The 15,000-nt window shown below is 48.9% G+C and overlaps 1 protein-coding gene across 3 annotated transcripts in view; it reads right to left on the bottom strand.

Moving 5' to 3' along the window:
* Nucleotides 1-3,797: 3,797 nt before the first annotated feature.
* The window catches only part of mgat3b (beta-1,4-mannosyl-glycoprotein 4-beta-N-acetylglucosaminyltransferase b), a 39,518-nt gene continuing 28,315 nt past the window's right edge, over nt 3,798-15,000 (bottom strand). For all 3 annotated transcript variants that reach the window (XM_079279159.1, XM_079279158.1, XM_079279157.1), the window contains exons 2-5: nt 7,042-7,486; nt 5,909-6,567; nt 5,002-5,284; nt 3,798-4,915 (exon numbers count right to left, since the gene is read on the bottom strand). In XM_079279159.1, the coding sequence (XP_079135285.1) occupies nt 4,406-4,915; nt 5,002-5,284; nt 5,909-6,567; nt 7,042-7,485 (1,896 nt within the window). In that variant the 5' untranslated portion in view covers nt 7,486 and the 3' untranslated portion in view covers nt 3,798-4,405. The remainder of the gene's footprint in view (nt 4,916-5,001; nt 5,285-5,908; nt 6,568-7,041; nt 7,487-15,000) is intronic.

Here is a 15,000-nt window from a genome sequence, read left to right as displayed (position 1 = left end):
CGCAAAAAGTGCAAAAATAAAACCGACCAATAGAGACCGTCAGTGATTACCAGTCCCTCCCTCTTTATCTCCCCCCCCCCCCCCCCGTCTCCCTTTTTCTTAATGAGCGTATTGACACTCGTGTGATACTCGAGTGCTTAGCAACACGCGGCACTTTCCCATCGGCTCGGCGGTGACGCGTCGTTGCAGCTGTCGGACTTCGTGCGATCGCTCCGCTCGTGGAATGCGACGGCTTTCCGTCGTTTCCACGAAGAGGAACAACACGTTTCAGCCAAGACGACGCAGCAACACGGGAGGCGTGCGCCGGGTCCCATTCCTGACATGTCCTCCGAGAAGCGTTCAGCGTGTTCCAACACACGGGATGAGGCGTCGCAACTCAAGAAGAAGTGGACTCAGGAAGTAGACTTTACACTTCCTTTCTCCGTTTACCATTCAAACGGCTTCCACACATTCCAGAACCGCTCAGCAGCAAAACGAAAGGAAGAGAAACGACAAAGTCAGAAAGAGACCAGAGTAAAATGACCCTCTTCTCTCTGCACGCACACACACACGCACACACACACGCACACACACACGCACATGTACGCACGCACACACACACACACGCGCACACACCCTTGATTTCCGGCCTGCCTGCCGCTAATGTTTCTTGGAAAAGATCACTTGGTTGGGGGGGGGGGGGGCCCACAGGCAGCCACTCTGCTAGCAAAACAACAGATGTGGTGGTGGGTGCAACACACATCTGTGCAGGACACACACACACACACACGTGCTGCAGACATGTGCTGACTGTTGGTGTGTGTGTGCTGACGGTTGGTGTGTGTGTGCTGATGGTTGGTGTGTGTGTGCTGATGGTTGGTGTGTGTGTGTTGGTGTGTGTGTGCTGATGGTTGGTGTGTGTGTGCTGATGGTTGGTGTGTGTGTGTTGGTGTGTGTGTGCTGATGGTTGGTGTGTGTGTGCTGACGGTTGGTGTGTGTGTGCTGACGGTTGGTGTGTGTGTGCTGACGGTTGGTGTGTGTGTGCTGATGGTTGGTGTGTGTGTGCTGACGGTTGGTGTGTGTGTGCTGACGGTTGGTGTGTGTGTGCTGATGGTTGGTGTGTGTGTGCTGATGGTTGGTGTGTGTGTGTGCTGATGGTTGGTGTGTGTGTGCTGATGGTTGGTGTGTGTGTGCTGACGGTTGGTGTGTGTGTGCTGATGGTTGGTGTGTGTGTGTGCTGATGGTTGGTGTGTGTGTGCTGATGGTTGGTGTGTGTGTGCTGACGGTTGGTGTGTGTGTGTGCTGATGGTTGGTGTGTGTGTGCTGATGGTTGGTGTGTGTGTGCTGATGGTTGGTGTGTGTGTGTGTTGGTGTGTGTGTGCTGATGGTTGGTGTGTGTGTGCTGATGGTTGGTGTGTGTGTGTGCTGATGGTTGGTGTGTGTGTGCTGATGGTTGGTGTGTGTGTGTGTTGGTGTGTGTGTGCTGATGGTTGGTGTGTGTGTGCTGATGGTTGGTGTGTGTGTGCTGATGGTTGGTGTGTGTGTGTGTTGGTGTGTGTGTGCTGATGGTTGGTGTGTGTGTGCTGATGGTTGGTGTGTGTGTGCTGATGGTTGGTGTGTGTGTGTGTTGTGATGGTTGGTGTGTGTGTGCTGATGGTTGGTGTGTGTGTGCTGACGGTTGGTGTGTGTGTGTGCTGACGGTTGGTGTGTGTGCTGACGGTTGGTGTGTGTGTGTGCTGATGGTTGGTGTGTGTGTGCTGACGGTTGGTGTGTGTGTGTGCTGACGGTTGGTGTGCGTGTGCTGACGGTTGGTGTGTGTGTGTGCTGACGGTTGGTGTGTGTGTGTGCTGACGGTTGGTGTGTGTGTGTGCTGACGGTTGGTGTGTGTGTGCTGACGGTTGGTGTGTGTGTGTGCTGACGGTTGGTGTGTGTGTGTGCTGATGGTTGGTGTGTGTGTGTGCTGATGGTTGGTGTGTGTGTGCTGATGGTTGGTGTGTGTGTGTGCTGATGGTTGGTGTGTGTGTGCTGATGGTTGGTGTGTGTGTGTGCTGACGGTTGGTGTGTGTGTGCTGATGGTTGGTGTGTGTGTGTGCTGATGGTTGGTGTGTGTGTGCTGATGGTTGGTGTGTGTGTGCTGATGGTTGGTGTGTGTGTGTGCTGATGGTTGGTGTGTGTGTGCTGATGGTTGGTGTGTGTGTGTGCTGACGGTTGGTGTGTGTGTGTGCTGATGGTTGGTGTGTGTGCTGACGGTTGGTGTGTGTGTGCTGATGGTTGGTGTGTGTGTGTGTTGGTGTGTGTGCTGAAACTAATAACGAGGGTTTCAGGGATCACACTTCTGAAACACTGATCAGTTTCTTCCTCTTCGTGTCTCACGAGTCGCTCAGCGTGATGGAAGCGCAACACTAGATCACAGGAGTGTCTCTTTACGCATGGAAGTACAGAAATGTGCAAAAATGAACCAAATGAATGATTTATGCAGAGAAAATATGCATAAATGATGATGAACTGAACACTGAAGTGAACTGTTCCTCTTTGAGGAAAGAACTGCATTGTTCAGCTCCAACATCAAACTTCTGCCTTCATGTTCAAACTGTTGTCAGAGCGCTGCTCACTGTGATGCTGAGGCACACGATGAGCCCAGAGAGCCGCTGAGAGAAACAGATGGTGGATGCAGTCAATCTGCAATTAAAGAAAAGTCGACACAGCCAAAGATGGAGTGTGAGAGCCAGTGTGTGTGTGTGTGTGTGTGTGTGTGTGTGTGTGTGTGGGGGGGGGGGGATGTGTAGAGAAGAATCTAAATTTAAAGCTGTATTTGTGTTTTCTTTCACTTCACGCTGAACGTGTTGAATTTGGTGCAATTTTATTAAAATTTGGAGGAAAAAAGCGGTGCAGCTGTGGGGGCGGAGCTTCAGGGCTCTCCGGGCCGCTGCTTATTGGTTGCGGTTCACTTCTGGACATACTGATGAGCTGTGAGCAGAAGGAACCCACCGGGCTGGACGGTTCGGGGTCAGACAGTGACTTTGAGTCTTGAGAGTGTTTCTCTCTGACGGAGATGAACTCACGATAAGTGTGTTGCTCGGCTCAAACGACGGCAACAATCCAATGTTGAAGAAGATATGTGGCTTGTAAGACGTTCGTCTTATATTTTACTGTGGTGACTATGGAGCGAAAGAACCGCTCGTACTCTGCGTTCACGTTGGCTCCTCCCGTTGGAGCTAAAGGGGCGGAGCCATGGAGAAACCATCCTCCCTGGACTCAGCGAGCGATGAGCGGCTCTGAACGAACAAAAGAAAAAACACTCGGCGGCGAGAAAAAGAGAACGAAAGACGACAGGAAACGCTTGGAGTCCTTTTTCAGAGAGTGGGCGGCCGACGGTCGACGGCGACCTCTCGCCTGATGTGAACCCTCCCGCTCATCCCGACGCCGTCTCGCACACACTTCAGTTTCCAAGGAAACAGAACTCATCACAGCTGCCCGGACGAACGGACTGAAGGGAGATCTTTCTGCGGTCTCGATTGTTCTTTGTCGGACAAAAAACAACAACACCGGCGAGTCTCATCCGTCTCAGATTGGCATGATTTATTCAGAGATGTGCATGAGCTCTGACACACACACACACACACACACACTCATCCCTGCAACAACTCGTGCGTCAGCAGACACTGTGGGAAAGCGGGAACGTCGAGGGAGTCTTTTTCTTTGCATCACCGCTCCCCGTCCTCCCTCATTACTCTCCTTTCTCTCTTGCACTGTTTCCCATCTGCTCCTCCGCCGACCTCCCCTGGCGACCCCCCCCCCCCCCATTGAAACAACGCAATTATGACACAAAGACACAAACAGAGAGGCGGGGCTGGAGGTGCAGTGCGAGTACATGAATGAGCGGCGACATGGCGTTTGGCAGTGGGGTTAACAGGGTTTACACTTCTCTACCGACCCGAGGATATCTGATGATGTGTCTGTTTCTGGAAGGAGGTCACCAAGCAAGACAGGAAGACAGGAAGAGATTGGGAACGCCAGCCGGTCCCGAAAACTTGAGGAAACACCGACAGAAAAAGAAAGAAACCACCTTCGCCTCCACGCGGTGCGAAACATCGCTCTCTTCACCTCCGAGCTGCCCCTTCGGACAGAGAGAGAGGAGAGGGTGACGAAAAGGAGAGGCAGCTAGGCTCCTCCCCCAAAAAGGGAGGAGTGAGGAAATCTATGATTTTGTTTCTCCAGTGGTTGTATCCTCTCCACCATCTCTCCGTAAATCCACAGTGGATGACAGTGTTCCCTTTTTTTGACCCCAAAATAACGATTTTTCGGTTGCTGCAACACCAGTGCTGCCCGGTGGAGATACAAGAGGCATCGCTCCAATGAGACGGAGTTCAGCACCGCTCATGCTGAGGCCTCCCTCGGTCCTGCTAGTTAAGTCAAGGATCGTCTCCTAGCTGACCTCCGAGCCCTCACTCAGTCCGGACCCTTTGTTGTAAGGGTTCTCCAGGAGGTACCGGTACCTGTCGTAGTGCTCCAGCATGTACTTGGGGGCGTACATGTGCTCTTTGGGTTCCACGGGGGGGTATTCCTGCATGGAGCCGTCAAACCAGCCCCCCGTCCGGATCAGGTCGCGGATGTAGTTGAGGTCGCGCTTGTCCTCGTAGTCGCCCCACCGCGGGAAGTCCCCGTTCTGAGCCGACACCAGCTTGAAGTAGATCCCGGTGGGCGTGAAGCACCAGGAGCAGTGCCACCCGGCGAAGTGGAAGGGGCTGCCCACCGACCACTGCACCAGGATGTGGCCCGTGTCGTTCTCGTACTTGCGGAAACCCGGCATGGTGTAGTACTCGCGGCGGCGGAGCTTGATGCCGTCGCCGTCGTAGACGCCGCGGAGCATCCCCACCGTGCAGCCCGACACCACCTCCAGAGAGCCGAACTGCTTCCAGAAGAACCCGTACAGGGACTGGACGTAGGGGAGAGAAGAACAGAATCAGTAACTACAACAGGACAAAGCAAACGTACGCAGACGAGCCGAGTCCTCGTCGCTACCTTGCGCATGTGGATGGCGAAAGGCTCCGTCCAGCCGTCAAACAGCTTGAGGAAGAGGAGGCCCTCGAGTGCCGGGATCTCGTCCGCGTCGTTGATGACGAAGACGTCGTCCGGCCTGATGCCCGCCAGCCTGGACAAGCCGTTGCGCGTCAGGTAGGTGCGCAGGTAGTCGTCGGCGATCCAGCCGTCCTGCCGACCGCCCTCTGGGAAGTGATCGAGGAACACGTAGAGGATCTTGTGACGTACGTAGTCGTACGTACCGTTGAGCAGGAGCCGCAGGAAACTGAAGAAATTACGGAAAAGACATTTGGTGGAATCAAGAATCCGTGTTGTTACAGAGAACGTTTTCATGTCGTCTCCAAAAGGAACTTTGCTTTAATCTCTCGAGCGTCGCCGACGCTCGAGAGATTGTGAACCGGTACCACTCGACGCATCGGCGGTGCCGCAGCTCGGCTGAAAGATTTGGGATTTTGTGGCGTTTTGATGAATATGAAACTGGGGCAATGAACGGGGCTTCTCCAGCGACCTCAAGTCAACCAATTGATGGAAATCAACAGGTGATGATCCTCATACACGTGTTGGAACGATATCCTTTGAAAAGCTACGTTTTGCTACAACGGTCACTTTGCCTCCAGAGCACTCAGTCAGTGAGGTTCAGAGAAACACACTCTTTGTGCTTTGTGTTAAAATCAGCACAGAATGTTGCGTGACAGAAACATCAACACTGACTTCTGGTTCCACACGAGGAACGAACAGCAGATTTTATACTTCGTCATTCACGATGACGTTGATAAGATCCAAAATGAAAATGTCTCACAGCTACGAATGCGGGATGAGACAACGAGGCTTTCACAAAATAAAGGTGTATATATGTGTCTATACTTGTCTTTAAAGTTGACAAACTCACCTCAGAGGCCGTCTCTCTCCGTAGGCGGTGAAGTTGGATTCACAAATGAGGAAAACATCAACGGCTTGTGCGAGCTCATGGAAGCGCACGTGCAGCAGGTCGAACTCGTGGTTGATGTTGACGGCGTTGATCACCCTGCGCGGGGTCTCCCGGGGCGTCAGCCGCTCCTTGGTGGGCAGGTTGGAGTGGTACACCATGGTGGGAACCCCGCAGTAAGGGCCGTGCCATCCCGGCCGACAAACGCACTTCACCAGCCGCTTGCCGCCGCCGCCCCTGGCCCTGGCCTTGGCCTTCGGAGCGATGGAGGGCGGCTGCCGGACCTCCAGGGGTTTCCTTTGCCCGGCGGCTCGAGCGCCGCCGTCCCCTCCTCCGTTAGCCACGGGGCCCCCTAGTTTCCCAGAGTACTCCTTCTGGGCGGCCACCTCGGTCCCCTGTCTGAAGCAAAGGGCTCCCGCTTTGGTTCGCACAAAGTAAGGCGTCCTGTCGTGCTGGAGCTGCTGTGTGCGGGTGTGGAGGTCTCCCATGGCTTCGGGCAACGGATTCTTGTGCAACGCGTCCAGTTGCTCCTCCCCCAACAGCGGCACCTCCGGGAGGTCCGGCCCCGCCGGCCGGGCCGGGCGGCTCGGGTTCCACGGCTTCAGGCGGGCTTCGGCTCGCTCCTGAAAAGAGAGACAAAGAAGAGAGGAGGAGGATTAAGAGGAGAGACAAAGACAAAGAGGAGAGGAGGACAAAGAGGAGAGGAGAGGAGAGGACAGAAGAGGAGAGAAGAGGAGGAGAGGACAAAGAGAGACAAAGAGGAGAGGAGAGGACAGAAGAGAAGAGAAGAGGAGGAGAGGACAAAGAGAGACAAAGAGGAGAGAAGAGAAGAGGAGAGGAGAGGAGAGAAGAGAAGGAGAGGACAAAGAGAGACAAAGAGGAGAGGCTGAAGTAGAGGATGTAAACATGTGACTAGTTTAATATAAAACACGTAGAGCCTCCCCCCCCCCAACATATGGATTTATAGATTCCAGTCTTTTCCAAATTTTGTAAAATAAATGATCAAATAAATACAACGTTTTCCTTTTTAACTGTGATTCTGCACTAAAGACTCGTTTGACTTCTACTTCTAGTCACGCTGGTTCAGGTTCACTCACCTCATCCGGAGCGCCGAGCCGCTGGTTCTCCTCCGGTTTCTCCCAAGGGTGAGGAGGCGCCGGCTCCTCCCCCAACCTCATCTCCAGCCCCACGCCTCCAACCATGACCCCGCCGTTCCCCAGAGCCATCCCTCCTCCTCCTCCTCCTCCTCCTCCTCCTCCTCCTCCGGCGCCCGCCGCCGCTCGACCTTTGGTGTCTGACGGACGGAGGACCGGTAGGGGAGGGGCCTCTTCGGGGGAGGCGGGGCTTAGCGGTGTGGCGCCCGCGCCCTTCTCCCTCCAGAAGAAGCCGGAGACCATGATGAAGGACTTGATGTTGGGGTAGGGGGCGGAGAGCTCGCGCAGCAGGGACACGTAGTGGAGGGCCTTGTAGTAGTGGAGGAAGGAGATGACGCACAGGCCCACCGTGCACAGCAGGAACACCCGGTGCCGCCGCATTTTCATCCTGCAGAGAGCGAGGAGGAAGAAGCATCAGAAGTCTGCCTCTCGAGTCACATCTCCCTCTGTGGGACCAACCCACAGTTACACAGACGCAGAAAGTAGTGCACTCTGGTGGTGAACGAGCACAATAAGAAAAGCCATCACCGAGAACAATAGTCACGGCTTTTACCCTTCAAGCCAGCAGAAGCGTGACGATGTTCACCGTTTCCCCGCTCAGCCTGAAGAAGACGTAGAAATACTTCGACATGGAGAGAAGTCGATGAGAAGATGACTTCTCTCTTGATGTATTACCTCAGTAAACATTGTAACCATGAGTTTATTCAGTTCATATTAAAACGTAACATTTCAGAAACAACACAATTGCGTTGATGTGAAGACGTTAGTGTGATATCTGTTAGTTTTGTAGTTTTTAAACAAGCATTTAAGATTCAAAACAACAATTAGCGCACCAGGAAGCAAACCGCCGACGCCCTTTAAACACGTCACCAAAGCTCACCCCGTCACCGATCCACACAGGACGGCAGCTTACAAACAGAGCGAGCGGGCGCAGCGCGCGGCGCGTCGCTGTGGACTCGGCTGCTCCGCGGCGGCTCTGAGGCGAGACATGACGCTGCCGGCCTGCTGTCAGACAATGCACATCATCAGGAACAGAGCCAACGCTGGTATCATCACATTCATCAGAAGATAAGCCTTCATAAACAAAGACTGCTGTGTGCCAGATCTGAAGAGAAACAGCTGCTGCACATTGCATTATGCGTTTATTGTTATTGTCATATGTATTCATAACATTCATTATTTCCTATTATTGTATTTCTGATGAATAAAACTTGTCGTAATCTAAATTCATCTCTGCTTCGGGACAAACCCGTCGGCTAAAAGCTGTTTTTAAGAAACATCTGGACAATTTAAGGGCGTGGGCCACGCCCGGCACCCATCCCCACGGCGATGAGCCGGCCAATCACAGAGCGGGCATGCGCTCGGGGGTCTGGAATGCGTTGAATGGAGGGAAGAGGAAACGCTGAGAAAAAAGCCCGTTTTTAAGTTCCTGTGTTGATACAAACTTCGAGGACGTCTGATGTCTGTTAGCTTCTCTTATCAGTGAGGTCCTACACCCCCCCCCCCCTCTGTGGGGGGAGGTTTGAAGGGGTTGCACATGTAAACCCCCCTGGAGGGTTTAGAGAAGCCCAGAGAACGCAGCCCAAACATTTGGTTTGGAGACACGGAGGCCGATCGGAGCGATAAACAACCGGAGGAGGAGGAGGAGGAGGAGGAGGAGGAGGAGGGTCCCAGTTAACTGCTCCTAATTTCATCAGTCTGACTGTGTGTGTGTGTGTGTGTGTGTGTGCTGACCCGCTGAACCAGTTCCCCATTGAACTGGACTTTGGGGCTGGCAGATAAACAGGAGTCTGTCTGTAGTCATGGCTACAGACAACACATCAGTGCATTTATCTTTTACATTATAAGATGATGTAAAAAAATTTAAATAAAATCTCGAAAATTAGAAGACGAAGTTTGAGTGTTTCTGGAGAGTCTCACGGTGAGGATGACGTCATGAGGCCTTTCTCTAGAAACACATTTAACAAACAGCACCAAAGACTTTTACACACTCGGGACGTTTTATACTTTTTATCTTTTAGATCTGTTGTTTTTATCATGAGTACTTTCACTGAATTACGCTGCAAATGTTTTGGGAGAATAAAGGCATCAACCAATCACGTGGGCATGATGGGAAACGCCGGGCCGTCGCCTGATCAAAGAGCTGATTGGCTCGAAGTTTCGACAAAAAACGAATTGAGTAAAAGAAATACCTCGGGGACCGGCAGTTAGCGAGCCCAACTCCAAGTTCACAATCACAAACGTGGCCCGATCAGAGTCACACAGCAGAATAACAACCGCACATATATATATATATATATATATATATATGTATATATATATATATATATATATATACATATATATATATATATATATATACATGCACAATTAATCGAATTTTAATCGCGAACACGATTAAATGAGCATGATCGTCTGTGATATTGACGTTTAAAATGCGTGCTCTGCTACATATCAAATGTAGCTCTTCCTCAACTAACAGTCAGCCGACCACCAGGGGGCGAACGAGTTGGGCGGAGGAGCCAGCCCCTCGAGAAGGATCATCATTCGTTGCCTGGAAGTTTTTTGGATTTAGGGCAAGTGATGTTAACCAAGAACAAATCACATGACAGAGTGCGTTCGAGTTGTGTCTGCGCCGCATAGCAATACAACTAACTTGTTCAACCACCTGAGAAATCACCACAAACCACAGTAGGATGAATGCATTAAGACCAAAGCTCACGTTGCCTCACTGAACCTCCGTCCATGTCCAACGTCAACCCAGAAAACCAGAACAGCGACCCTGATAGCGCCACAGCGTATCCATCCACCTCCCAAAGGCATAACGCATGCAATCGCATTTCATTTGGCCAAAGACGTGTCCAAGAAATACTGTGAGCAACACATTTATTTTTAGTTCGCTCTTTATTTCGGGGAAACATTTTATTTATATTTTGCTTCAGGTGATCAGAACCGAATACGTTTTATTTTGATGTACATTAGCTGGAAGTGAAAGCCGTGCTCTCTTGATTTCATTTGAGGTAAAAAGTGTTGATACTATTTTATTTATGTTTTCCTTCTACGAGATGCACTGTGATGTGATCAGGACCCGTCTGATGCAAAGAGTTGTGCATTAGCCTGAATGTAGCACAACAATGGAAGTGGAAGCAGTGTTCTTGTTCATTTAACCGTGAAAGTGCAATAAAAAGATGTTGTCCCTAAAATGTATGAATAATCGTGATCGCAATATTGATCAAAATAATCGCGATTATGATTTTGGCCATAATCGTGCAGCCCCAATGGGAGCGACTCCATTCGACTGCATATGGACGTCCCTCAGTGCGTAACAGTTTACTTGAACCCGCTATCTCTCCATCTGAACAATGCCTCTGCTAAGTGGCAGACAGATGCTGCGACATTGACTTTAGACCAGGCTTTTGTTGATAAATGTCACAATGGCTTTCTGCTGCATCAAGCTATCGCTGCCTCGCTGGGAAAGAGACACGGCTCTTCTTCTGCAGCTAAACGTCGCTCCTCCTCTCTTTGTTCTTTCTAACATGGGACCAGAACATCGAGTAACTTCTTCTCTTGTCTCTTTTGCTGCAGAATCAGAGAATCCAGCTCTTCCTTCCTCTCTCGGGTCACTGCTTCGGTGAGTCAGATGTCAGGAGAAAGCCAGCGTGCTAAGTGGGTTTCAATAATGCAGGCACGGTGGGGGGGGGGGGGGGGGGGGGGCTCAAACCGTGTGTGTGTGTGTGTGTGTGTGTGTGCGCTGAGGTAGAGCCGGGTTTAGGTGACCATTGGGAGGTGGATGGCTGGAGCTGCAGTGTGAATGTGTGCTGCCTCTTGCGAGAGATTTGGTGCGTGTGAGGAATGAGGAATATTTTGTTGTGGGTGTGATTTTGTGTGTGTGTGTGTGGGGGGGGGGGATGGGAAAAAGCCGGTGAAGTGCCTCTTGTCCCTCGTTTATAACGGAGACTTTATTTAAATCAGAAGCTATTCTGTGATCGTGAGTGGATTATGAAACAACTCAACACCTCGAGACACGGCCTTTGTGATGCTTTCACCTGTCGTAGTCATATCGTGTCTATTTGTAATCGTGGGTTTATTGATCATAATTGAATATTATTAATAGTTTCATATTTTTATATCAATAAATTATTTATAAAAATCTGCTACCAGCAATAACTCTACACGACGAGTTGTGCCTCTTTGTAGTCAGTTAGTGCCTCTTTGTAGTCAGTTAGTGTCTCTTTGTAGTCAGTTAGTGCCTCTTTGTAGTCAGTTAGTGTCTCTTTGTTGTCAGTTAGTGTCTCTTTGTAGTCAGTTAGTGTCTCTTTGTTGTCAGTTAGTGCCTCTTTGTAGTCAGTTAGTGCCTCTTTGTAGTCAGTTAGTGTCTCTTTGTAGTCAGTTAGTGTCTCTTTGTTGTCAGTTAGTGCCTCTTTGTAGTCAGTTAGTGCCTCTTTGTAGTCAGTTAGTGCCTCTTTGTAGTCAGTTAGTGTCTCTTTGTAGTCAGTTAGTGCCTCTTTGTAGTCAGTTAGTGCCTCTTTGTAGTCAGTTAGTGTCTCTTTGTAGTCAGTTAGTGTCTCTTTGTAGTCAGTTAGTGTCTCTTTGTAGTCAGTTAGTGTCTCTTTGTAGTCAGTTAGTGTCTCTTTGTTGTCAGTTAGTGTCTATTTGTAGTCAGTTAGTGTCTCTTTGTAGTCAGTTAGTGTCTCTTTGTAGTCAGTTAGTGTCTATTTGTAGTCAGTTAGTGTCTCTTTGTAGTCAGTTAGTGTCTCTTTGTAGTCAGTTAGTGTCTCTTTGTAGTCAGTTAGTGTCTCTTTGTAGTCAGTTAGTGTCTCTTTGTAGTCAGTTAGTGTCTCTTTGTTGTCAGTTAGTGTCTCTTTGTAGTCAGTTAGTGTCTATTTGTAGTCAGTTAGTGTCTCTTTGTAGTCAGTTAGTGTCTCTTTGTAGTCAGTTAGTGTCTCTTTGTAGTCAGTTAGTGTCTCTTTGTAGTCAGTTCGTGTCTCTTTGTAGTCAGTTTGTGTCTCTTTGTAGTCAGTTAGTGTCTCTTTGTAGTCAGTTAGTGTCTCTTTGTTGTCAGTTAGTGCCTCTTTGTAGTCAGTTAGTGCCTCTTTGTAGTCGAGTAAGTGGACCTTTATTTGAGATGATTTTCTCTACTTGTTTGACTGTTTATTACTTTTCTTTCTCTGCAAGATCTCAATCTAGCGGGCTGTATTAAAATATATATGTACAGTATATGTGCTGCAACTTTTTGCAGAAGGTTTTACATTTACGTTTCTTTTCTTTAATTTAAAAGCACATAAAATGGAACATTTAACAAAAATATATAAATAATAAGAATCTACAGAAACCTACAGTTAGGTTCAGACAACTAAACCAACAGTTAGGTTCAGACAACTAAACCAACAGTTAGGTTCAGACAACTAAACCAACAGTTAGGTTCAGACAACTAAACCAACAGTTAGGTTCAGACAACTAAACCAACAGTTAGGTTTAGACAACTAAACCAACAGTTAGGTTCAGACAACTAAACCAACAGTTAGGTTTAGACAACTAAACCAACAGTTAGGTTTAGACAACTAAACCAACAGTTAGGTTCAGACAACTAAACCAACAGTTAGGTTTAGACAACTAAACCAACAGTTCGGTTCAGACAACTAAACCAACAGTTAGGTTTAGACAACTAAACCAACAGTTAGGTTTAGACAACTAAACCAACAGTTAGGTTTAGACAACTAAACCAACAGTTCGGTTCAGACAACTAAACCAACAGTTAGGTTTAGACAACTAAACCAACAGTTCGGTTCAGACAACTAAACCAACAGTTAGGTTCAGACAACAACACCAACAGTTAGGTTCAGACAACTAAACCAACAGTTAGGTTCAGACAACTAAACCAACAGTTAGGTTTAGACAACTAAACCAACAGTTAGGTTCAGACAACAACACCAACAGTTAGGTTTAGACTAAACTACTACCATAAAAACCTCAACATGGTGTTGAACACCGGTCTTCTGGTTTGTTGGACTCGTCCTCTCTCGTTCACCACTAGTCGTCTTTCTAAATATTATATATATATTAATATTATAAAGTCACTTGGTCTGACTGTTTACTCACATGGATTCATTTTATTCATGTGTCCACCATGATTAAGAATCCTAATTGAATTTCCGTTGGCATTATTTTCATCCTGAGTGACACTAGAGAAACAGATAAGCCGTGTCCCTGTACATGAAACCAATAGAATGTACTTCTTGATACTGAGCTCTGCAGGCGGACATGCAGGCCTGGGATTGGCTAAAGTGGGTCAACACCCACAAAAACACTTAGGTTTCACTGACACACTCCCATTGTCTGTGTGGCCTCCATTGTTATTACGGAAACAGGAAGCCATTTAGAAAAGGGTCCATTTTGGCTTGAGTTGAACCTCATGGTCTTCGCATTAGTCCGCGGTCCGAGTGGTAATTGCTGAAAGCAGAGAAGCGGCCCGATGGACCCAGAGAACGGCGCCGTTGTGTTCAGCATTGTTGCTGACGGATGCACGACAGGAAGCTGAGAAGTGGCCACGTTAGCTTTCAAGCATCCAAACAGTCACTTCTGGCAGAGGTTGCTGAATCTAACTCTCGGACGAACGGCAAGTTCGGCGTTACAATCGAACGCGGCACGTTTCGGCCTCGCCGACTGGTTTTAATTATAGGTCAACGGAGAGATATCAGAGAGTGATTAGAGAGAGGAATGTAGAGAGTGGAAATGTGAAAAAGAAACTGCTCGAGGCAGAGAAAGGGCAGTCTTAAAGGAGTGTGAGGACAGAGGAGGGGGTGCAGGATGTGAGGGAGAGCAGGGGAGGTAGAGAGAGAGAGAGAGAGAGAGAGAGAGAGAGAGAGAGAGAGAGAGAGAGAGAGAGAGAGAGAGAGAGAAGTGGGGGAGGGATGCAGAATCAAGAAAGAAGCCGAGTGTGATGGAGACGACATCACAGAGGAGGAACATTTGGTTTAACGGCAAAAACAAACAACGTCACTACTGTGGACTCACACACCGGCGACTATAGTTTGAACATCTGCAGGAACCTGAGAAGATGAATGTAAAGATCTATCAGCAGCGACTTTACCAGGGTGTCCTACGGAGGTCTCTGTAAACCCTTTGAGCTGTGTGACATCATGATGGGAACTCTTCTGAGATGAAACAAGAAGTAATCCACAAACTAACAGTCAGATAAATGGACAACAAAGACGTGATGGATGAAGGTTGCAGCCCTCAGTACGGATTCATCTTATTGTAGATGTAATGTATATTCTGCCTGTTCCTTATTGGCTGGAATATAAACTGATGTATATCCACACTGGACGTCTATCAGCTGCAGCATGAATGTGTTCAGGCCTGCCGGCCAACATTTGTGCTTTTCTTCTTCCAGTGAGTTCAAACATTAAAGTCAGATTCTTCGTCGTGGCTGCGAGCCATTTCATATCTCAGACCAGCAAATCGCCGAGCTGCATCGGTGCCAAGAGGAATTTGAGTAATCCATCCGGGCTAATCGAGTCGTGCTTCTGTGATTACAACTTTAATGAGAGTAAGATAAGTCTAAAGGGGGAGGGGGGGTTATCTGACAGCCGCAATATTACCCTGCTGGCTCTCGTCAAATTATTAAGAGTTCACACAAACAGGAAATAAAAGATGGAGGCCGAGGGAAGCGAAGGCAGAGAGAGACGGAAGAAAAGAGTCGGCTGAGTCCTGTAATCTGGAAGAACTGCTGTCAGCTTCACTTACTGGAAAGTCTGAGAGCACTTTGCTCACGCACACACACACACACACACACACACACACACACACACACACACACCGAAGGACAGAGATGTAACAGCAACAGAATTATCTTAAACCTCGGAACAACAAACAGTTCAGGGCGGGTTTTCAATGAGACAC

Source organism: Melanostigma gelatinosum, assembly GCF_949748355.1.
Source record: "Melanostigma gelatinosum genome assembly, chromosome: 11".
In the NCBI taxonomy this organism is placed as follows: domain Eukaryota; kingdom Metazoa; phylum Chordata; class Actinopteri; order Perciformes; family Zoarcidae; genus Melanostigma; species Melanostigma gelatinosum.
The sequence above is the reverse complement of the archived record's forward strand: the minus strand, read 5'-3'. Positions and strand labels throughout refer to the sequence as shown.